General features: G+C 36.5%; 1 protein-coding gene across 1 annotated transcript; it reads right to left on the reverse strand.

Annotated features, from left to right (window-relative positions):
- Positions 1-861: 861 nt before the first annotated feature.
- LOC132787093 (uncharacterized) lies at positions 862-2,018 on the reverse strand. Its single transcript, XM_060793987.1, has 3 exons — positions 1,527-2,018; positions 1,315-1,466; positions 862-1,191 (listed from the first exon to the last, which is right to left on the reverse strand). The coding sequence occupies exons 1-3, from the start codon at positions 1,889-1,891 to the stop codon at positions 1,019-1,021; spliced, it is 690 nt and encodes a 229-aa protein (XP_060649970.1). The 5' UTR covers positions 1,892-2,018; the 3' UTR covers positions 862-1,018.
- Positions 2,019-9,739: the final 7,721 nt, after the last annotated feature.

A 9,739-nucleotide genomic window follows, 5' to 3' on the forward strand; every position in this document is an offset into this window, starting at 1 on the left:
CATCTTCGTTAATAGCCGAAGGCAAAGCTGCTGCAAAGTTCGTCTGAATGTTGCCGAGTGGGCAGCACAGTTAGAGCCAACGTCACAGCCAGCCAGATTCAACGTTAGACTCAGAGCCAGAGTTGAGCAGTCAACAAAGCGTTAACATTGCAGCTACAATTTGATTTCCATTTGCAATGTACACAGCACAGCTTAGTTTGGGGGGATTGGGGTTATTAGCGTCGGGTATGCCACCGTTTAGGTTGAACCCTTCACCAAAATGCTGTGTGTTTATTTGCCTAATTTATTGGATCGCCAAACAGTTGGCTAAATAGAGCAATCGAGAAGAGTAGCAACCGCAGATGGAGAGATCCAAGTAAGATTAGAGGCAGCGGATTACGAAAGCCAAAACTCTAGGCACTTCAACAACGAGTACTCCATGCAGTCATCATCTCTGGCGTTGGCGTCGAAGTCAGCTTCGTCTTCAGTTTTCATTTTACAGTTTTTAGTGAGTTTTGTAAGAGGAGATTTCCATTTTCAATTCATGCCGTTTATTTGCTTGTTTTGCCGCCTTTCAAAGCCCTTTGTCGTGAGGAAAAACCAAGAAAGAACTGTGTACAAGACTCTTTTTCGGCTAGGGGTTTGCATCAATTGGGGCTGCTCTGACGTGTTGCCTCATTGAATTTCTAGGTTCACATTCATATGAAGCTGATGTTGACGCTCATGCTTTCAATGCAGCGTTTATTATTTGGCTTTTTGTTTTCCTTTTCTTTTTTTTTTTGTTGTGTGTTTTTTGATCGTGACTGCTGCTGGGCTGCGGCTGGGCAGGAAGTCAAAGCTTTAGCGAAAACAAAAAAATCGAAATAAAAGAAAAACGGTAAATTTAAAATTCAATGATGAACGCGTATCTTTATGTTGTTCAAACAAACAAAAGTCCATCTTTGCGTATACGTAACATGAAATTTTGCGGCGTTCTACAAAAGCAGGAAAGAAAAGATAAAACGAAACAAAATAGAAAATACGAAACACCATTTAACATTTAAACATTCGGTGATTGGTTCGATTTCAATTGCTGTGAGCGCATTGCCAACGAGTGTTGCTGGAACTCGGCCAGAATGCGACTCTCTGGTATGTCTGTCTCCACGCGGCTGCCGATGATATCAATGTCATGCTCTTGTTTGTCGAAAAAGATGTCGATAATAATGCGTACGCCTGCGGAAGAATGATTCGATGAGCCATGAGAATCGATCTGTATCTCAATGATTAATTCGATATTTTAGATGATTGCAAAATGCAATCGAAAAGCAAAGGTCTTCTTTTTCATTCGTATTTTACCTTGTTCGGTGCGCCTTATGGTGGTCTTGCTTTGATATGATTTCTCAATCGATTCACCGCCCGCACCGTCTCCCTGCAGCGATTGTTGCATTGATGTTTGATCATCTGATGTGGTTAAGTGAAAATTGCCCGGTTTACTCTTGTATACATGGCTAATAAATTTTGTGTATTAAATTGGAGCAAACGTAATTAGCTGATCATTTTTTAATCACCTGCCACCGGGTTGTTGACTATCGTTGACTGGAACATTGAGGTAAATGCCATTGCAACATTCCTGCTCTTGTTGCAACTGTTGTTGCTGCTGAGTTGCCTCCATGTCGATGCCCTTCATGTTCGAACCAAAGTAGATGGACTTGGCCTGGGCCAATTCCTGATTCTTCTGTGTGGCATAATTGTATAGATTGATCATGTCACGGACACGTATGGGTTGCTCATCCTCCTCCTCTCCTTCGATACTTGAGTGCATATCCGGCCCGGGTCGTGCACTCACATGGGAATTTCCGGAATAGTTGCTGCAATTGTCATCATCGAAACTTTGATTGCAATTAGCGCCAGGACCGCTCTCTTTGCTATTCATATTTGAAATTTGATGTTGCTTTTTTTCTTTTAAACTTTTTGTGTAAAATTGCTTTTAAAATGTGAGAACAAGAACGTCTGGAACAAATCTACATGGGAAGTAAAAGCTATGCACAGACTTAAATCAATGAAATCTATCAATAATTATTCTACACACAACGCTTGCTTATAGAGATTGAATTGAGTTTTTTATTTTGCAATCATACTCTATTCTCACTTTGTAATCAATTATGCATTTTTGGTAATGCTAAGAAAGAACTCACGCTTAAAGTATGTGTACTTTAGAGGGTCAAAAGGTGCGTCCTTCTAAACCGTGGCATACCTTTATGTAAATAAAACCCATATATCATTATTCAGAAGCAGCACGACGAGCCACAAAACAAAGCAAACATCGATGTAATTGTAATTGTAATTGTAATATGTGGGTCCATCTTCAATTCGTTAGCAATTACTTAAGATAAACAAATGTAAATGTAATTCATATTTGAATTGAATTTACAGCTGCGACCTTCGCTGTGGCAATCAAAAGCCAAAGCCGAGATCGAACTGCTTGGTTATTAGTGAAATTCGAACCGTTAACTGAATGCCACAAGCATTTGAATTGTCTTAGCGCCGGATTTGTTTGGCTCTGAAAAGGCGTTGGATACATCAACAACAAATACTTCAACTCGTATGTAGATGCGATGGATCGATAGATGTGTGTGAGTGTGAGTTAATATCTTTTGAAATTGGGTGAGGAATGACTTGCACCACTTGCCCCACCATCGCCACCATTATCATCCTCATCATCATCATCATCAGCAGCAGCAGTGGTAACAGTAGTAATTGCAATTGTAATAGTAGTTGTATTTCAGTTACTTCCATTTGGCACACGATCACCACCAAAAGAAAAAAGCCCAGTTTAAGGTCAACTAATTGCCAGCGACATGTGACGATTTCGTTGCGAGGAGCATTTGCAATTTACAATCTAATTTACTGGAACTAAACTTGCACTTAATGATTTATTTATAGATATCAAGTGCAATTAATATTAGGAAACCCAATGTTGTGCTTCATTTCGCGAATGAATCAGCAACTCAAAGACACACTCTTTATTCTCAGGTACCTAATTATGTATTCACTTAATAAACGGTGTGGGATTGGACTCATTATGAAGATCTAAGAGCACAAATTAAAATAAAAGTAAACAAACGTTGAATTCATTTAACATTTTCGTAATTATTTCTTAACTTAACAAGTGAGGTGTTAAGCAGGGAAATAAATATCCGCTGTTTTTTTTTAATTTAATAATTAAATCATTTATGTTGTAAAAATAAAAAAAACTCAACAACTATTACTCTGTTGATTTTTTGGCATCTTAGATTGAAGTCATTATGAAGAACACAAAATAAAAAAAGTAAATGGTGAAAACATTTAACATTTTAATACCCGCTACCCATAGGATAGAAGGGTATTAAAACTTTCTGTTGGCAGGAAATGTATGTAAGAGGCAGAAGTTGGAATCTCCGACTCTATAAGAATATATATTGTTGATCAGTGCTAATAGCCGAGATGAAATAACCATGCCCGTTTATTTGCCTGTCCGTATTAACACTTAGATCTGAGAAATTATAAGAGAGAGCCATTATTTTATTATTTTCGACGGCACTTGTTATGTTTCCAGTGTGTTTCAAACTTTTGCCAAGCCTACTTCCGCCAAGCGTAATTTTGAAGCTAAAAATTTTTGATACATATAATTTGTATTCTTTATTATTCCTGAAAATTTGTTTGCGATCGGATAAAAGTGGTAGAAGTTATTCAAGAAATACTTCCTACGGGTCTTAGTTGTCTGACAATCCGGATTCTTTATACTTTATGGAATATCTTGAATGTAGTACTGTATCAATATACCAAATATAGACTTTGGAGTATTTTAAGTATTTTTGCGATATATTAATTCGGTATATTCAAATCGAATAGCGGGTATCTCACAGTCGAGCACATTCGACTGTAATTTTTGCTCTGTTGACCTCTCATTCAACAAAATTGAAAGTTTACTATGCTAGTTGACAAAAATGATTTGGTAATAATACTAAAAGAACTTTACCCAATTTGATATTTGCCTTAAAATAAATGAATGTCATTAATTAGGTATATGAACTATCAACACTTTGAGTTGTTATTCAGTCTGCTACTGATGTATCTCCATTGTAAATTAGCTTAAATTAAGCGTCTCTTGTATCTTCAGTCTAGATACATTTATATTTCGGAACTATTTTCTGCACCTCACAGATAACTATCTTAAACACACTCTAGCGCTGTTGGAACTACGTATTTATCTAGCTGTCTATCTCAGTTGTGTTGATGAATATATCTTTCTGTCGATCTCTCTATCTGTCTTTGCTGAAATCATTTTCTATGGCTGCCGAAGCTGAAGTATCTGCAGAGTCTCAAGTTCGCTGTTGGCTATATATTTATTTGAATTGAATCCGATTTGCTGCATAATGAGCATTTAGTTAGTATTTAAGAATATTTTCGTGTGAATGCCAGATTTTGGTTCTTACATATCACGAGTTTGCTCTGCACTTGTTGGTTGCCTGCCGCATCTTTTGGCAATTAGCGGCGATGTCAACGGGTTCAATGGAAATCAAGAAAAGGTGTGGGGCCCAAAGTACGGCATAGTAATACTTTGACAATGCAATGAGAATGTACGTATTAACGTATGAGTGCAGAATGCTACTCCTAAGTAACGAGTATTGGAACAAGATGCCGGTGAGGTGTGTCATCGACATCATCTCTCGCACCTCTCTCTCGCTCTTTCGCTCTCTGTTCAAGATGCGCTCACGGGGGAGTCAAAGACGAAGGCGTGTGATTCTCTTGAAGGTCACAGCAATAAAAGAAAAACAACAGCAATAGCAACAACAATTGTGGGTTGCCATTTATGTTAGCTCATTTGTTCTGCCTCTTTCTCGCTCCGTCTCAATGGGGTACAACATATGTTTAATTGCTAAATTGGTGCAATTCGGAATAATTCATGTTGATAGCTTTAAGTCACCGCTCGACTCTTGTGCGCGCGCGTATCTTTTCTTGAATTTCGCAAGGTCTCATTGAAGCAGCAACAACAAGAAATCGAGATTCACACGCTGATTAAAAATTATTTGAAGCGACACAAAGCTGCAGGCAAAAGCTGATCGTAAGCATGAAAAATGGAAAGTACACGACGCGAGGCGACTCGACATTATCTACAGTTAGTTGGCAAGCCGAGTCATTCATCACGACACTGATAACAGTTAGCATTTAGTAGTTAGCACAGTGTCAAAAAAATATTGCGTATACGCCACCGACGCCACAACACATGTCAAGCAACACAATGGCCAGCTAAGTGAATAGCGTGTAACGAGTGTTTGAGCATACGCAATGAGGTGCGTCCAATTGTCGATTGCGAGTACTCGCAGTCAAAAGTCAAATAAACGTTGAGCTAACTGTGTAAACAATTTCGCCTTCGCCTTTGCTTCTCTGCTGTTGCTGACGCTGTTGTTGTTGCTTTTGCTGTTGCTGTTTGCGATGTGGTTGCCTACATCGAATGGATAGTTGCAAGTCCAAGTTCGAGTTTCTAAGCCGCGCATCCGGTCACATAGCGAGCGACATTAAGTGGCAATTTTTATACTTGTAGCTTTCAGTTGGTGCTACAAATTTGTCAAAGCCAACAATGCTGCAAGGTCAGCGTCGAAGCCTCAGTTGAATGATGATCGCAGGCAAACCATCGGAGTCATCCGGCTAAGCGAGCGGTCAGCTTGCCATATCATTGACCTTAAGTGGCGATAGCGCTTGGATCGAGCCACTAGGCAGATGGAAAGACAGACAGACAGAAAGATGGACGAACATTCAGACAGTTAGCAAGCAAGCAGGCGGGCAATATCAAGAGCACTGAATAAGCCAAGATTATCACCTTTTGGTAACATTTATTGCACTTACAACAGCCATCAAAGTTGAAGTTCAATTGTGCTGCATCTTCACCATCAGCATCGTCATCGGCATCGGCATCGGCTGCCACTCGCCGATGGCCCATGGCACAATGTATAACACGATCTATTAAAGGTCATACAATGAAATGCGAACAGCAATAACAACAACAAATATAACAAAAAATAAAAAATTAAAAAAGAAAAATATGAAAACGTTAAGTAAATCAAATGAGTAAACAAATAAACAAACGGCGCACACTTTGTTAATTGTTGTGGCTCCATTTCTGCTTTGCGGCTATCTATTAGAAGAGATGCCCCAAAACGAAAGACTTAAGACACGAACTACACCACGTCAGACAATGGCCAACAAAATACACACAGCTAAACACAATACTATATGTTAAAAAGCAATATTTGTCTACCCTCGAGGATGGACGAATTATTATTATGGTTATTATTGTTGTTGCGGTTGCTTTTGTCATCAACTTTGCCACGCTATATAAAATTAGACACCCTCTGCAGCAAGCGTAAAAACAATGCGCGAACAAAAACAATCACTCTCACATTATTATTACGAAATACAAGAAAATTATACGTATAATCACCTCTATATCTGTTCTTGATCAATTACGCTCATCGTAAACCACGTTCTAATTGGAACAAGAATGTCATCGCATTACGCGTAATAAAAATGTCCAAGGTGAGATACGAAAACCTTGATTGCAGTTGATGAGCGAATCGAACCAATTTTTTGGCATTCAGAGTAAATTCTTTACCGCAAAGTTTACTCAGAGTATAGAGATGAGTCTTATTCTTTAAAAAACTTATGATGTGCATGTATAATTAATGACTTTTAATTTCAACTATCACAATATTATCTCATAAGCCACTTAATTTATTACTTTGGCTCACATTCGTTTAATTACGGTATTTAAAATTAATAAAGTAATAGATACCATTAAATAGTTATTTCGAAGCAAAGTATTCAATTTGATAATAATAAACAATCAGTAAATTTGTCTTAATTTAAGCTATAGCAAAGTTATATTTTCAGAAATATTTACTTAAGTACACAGAGTGAATTTAAGAACTTTACGATCTTAATAATTCAAATCTGGAAACAAGGTTTTTTGGTAGAAAAGATATTTATTTATTTATTATAAGGCTTAGATTACAAATTAATTTATAACCTAGTGTAAATTTACTAGCACTGGGTGCTTTGGCAGAAAAGATATTAAAACAAGATTTTTATACAAAACTTGCATTTTAAGATTATAAGATCTTATTTAAAGATTAAAATCTTGCCTCAAGAATTTGTTGGGTTCAACGAGTAATAATATACACATATATTTAAAAAAAATGTATTCAAATATTTTTAAAATTAAATTTGATTTTATGTGTTACTTCTATTCGTTGCACTGTAAAATATTTACAAAAAATAATGTCGTTGCAAGTTCAAATATAAAACTTGATTAAGTTGCCTTAAGCAAAACAAAAAACTAGTTTTGAAAAATGTACACATTTTGACTTAAATTTAAATAAGCTGAATGTATACTTTTTAGTTTTAGTTGTTGTAAAGTTGTTCTACTTGTATTAATCATGATGATTAATTCTGTTTTATAGATAATCTTACTAATTAAAGGGTAATTTCGAATACTTGAGATAACTTATAAATATCGTCTCATTCCACCTGTTAATAAGCAAACACCGATTGCCTTCTATGACGAATACTTCATGTTTTTCGTGGTAGAGTATGATAGATGATATCTTTGGCACCTTCTGCGTCTCCTCGATGATCAATTCGTATAGATGAACCCACACTCTGCTTAGGTTTTCGTACATATGTTCAAGTGATTTCGGAGGTTCGGCACATGTTCTGAAATGACAAAAAAGAGAAGAAAAAAAAAGAGTTTGTTTGCTATTGTTGTCGATGTACGTTGTACATTGTTGCCTGCCTAACTTGACCTTCAAATGGCAATGAAGCGGGAGCAAGTGCCGTTGTTTTCCGTAGGCCCAGAAGGCATCACCACCGATCGCAAGTGGCTTGAAACTGAAGCTGAAGCTGCGGCTGAAACTGAGGCTGAGGCTGAAGCTGAAACTGCGGCTGAGGCAGCCACTTCAACAATGAAGCCATCAAACTACAAGTATTTTCAATGCTAATGTCGAATTCCACCTAAAATTTGGTTCAATGATGTATTGCATATAGAAATTAGAGTACATGATTAATTGGTCTTTGTACACACACACATATGTACATATAGACAATCGTACATTGAATACAATAACTTTGTATACAAATTGATGTACATACTGTGCACTTGGAATAATGATGATCGACGCTTGCCTATGGCAAACATTTAATATTGAGCGCAAACAACAACGGCTACAACAATAGCAAAGCAACAGCAACAGCAGCAGCAGCCGCATCAGCAGAAACAACAACAATATCTTAACCCACATATGATTACTTACTCTATAGGTGTGCTTCCATTGTGGCGCCTGCTGGATGATTAAACCTTTATAAATACAACTTCACTCCACGCAAGCTATTGATGCCATTGATGCGTATTTTCTATTATCTGCGTATTTGCTTCGGCTGCTGCTGTTTAGCTAAGCATAAAGAGAAGAAAAAGATTATGATAAGCAATCAATACAACAACACTAAATACTTAATCCTCTCGCAAAATATAAACACTTTTAAATTATTTGCAACTATCAAATTCCTTTGAAATTTGTACAATATTATAAAAAAGATTAAACAACTGGAGATAAACATAGTCGGGTTACCTCTTCAATACCCTACACCTACACCGCAAGGGTTTAATGTAAGGTGTCAATCAAGGCATTTTGTGAGTGTTTGTTTGTTGTTGTCAATTAAAGCAGCAAAGTCTCCAATTAAGCTGCAACATAATGCAGTTTGTGGTTTTTCTTTTTGTTTGCGGTCGACATGCCCATGAAAAATGCAGCAGCTGCGCTGATTGCACTGACAACAAATATTCATAGGCATATAAATCAATTTTCAGTAGCTAAAGCCACAAAATTCATCAAGTCGATGGATTACCAATAAAATGAAACATATTCAAACATGCGCGCCACAGTGTCGATGTATCGATTGAGCTTAACGATTAATCGATGCGCTTGTGTGTTGTAAAACGACGCAAGCAGTGTTGAGCAAAGCAGGTGTTTTGTGCTGCAACCCTAACAGTTAACTATGGCGGTAACATTTGAGATTTAAAGTAATATAATGTAAACAATGAATGACAAACTTTAAAATTGTTCCTAATTAATAGAAGTAAAAATGATATCGTAATGGTTATTTTTAGATTATAAAAGATTTTCATCAACGACAGTGATATTTACTAGTAACTAAAAAAATAATGAATGTTTGATTATATTTTTGGCCTGGCATATCTGAGTACAATCAACTTATCTAGCGACGCATTACAAGCTGTATAGTGATAGTATGCCATAATAGATAATTCTCTTCTAATGTCAAAACTGATAAGGATTTTGAGAAACAGTCTGCATACACTTATGTGCATGGGATTGCTTTATTTTTATTAAATTTATCAATGGAAAATATTTTAACCAGTCATCTCTGAGACATAATGGATGAATATTCTTAATTAGCAAGACTATTCAGTCTGTCTGCATAAAAATTGAGTTCATTGATATACAGAAGATGTACAACAAAACAGTTTTGTGGAATCCTTAGCAGTTGAAATGAGGTTTTCTTCTTTTAAATTTAAATAAAAACAAACATCATGTATCGATTGAATATTTTCTAGTTTTATTTCATCTCTGATTGTTTGGATATGCGCTTTACGAGTACATGCACTTTCTAATAGTTGTAGTTTAATATTTAGAAATGTTTATTAAGCTAAAACTCGTAAATTACATACGAC

The sequence above is a fragment of the Drosophila nasuta genome, chromosome 2R (genome assembly GCF_023558535.2).
Source record: "Drosophila nasuta strain 15112-1781.00 chromosome 2R, ASM2355853v1, whole genome shotgun sequence".
In the NCBI taxonomy this organism is placed as follows: Eukaryota; Metazoa; Arthropoda; class Insecta; order Diptera; family Drosophilidae; genus Drosophila; species Drosophila nasuta.

Coding starts and splice junctions, on each gene's coding strand:
- LOC132787093 (XM_060793987.1), bottom strand. CDS start 1,891: ATGAATAGCAAAGAGAGCGGTCCTGGCGCTAATTGCAATCAAAGTTTC. Junction 1,467..1,526: donor AGTCAACAACCCGGTGGCAG/GTGATTAAAAAA, acceptor AAAATTTATTAG/CCATGTATACAAGAGTAAAC. Junction 1,192..1,314: donor CATAAGGCGCACCGAACAAG/GTAAAATACGAA, acceptor ATTCTTCCGCAG/GCGTACGCATTATTATCGAC.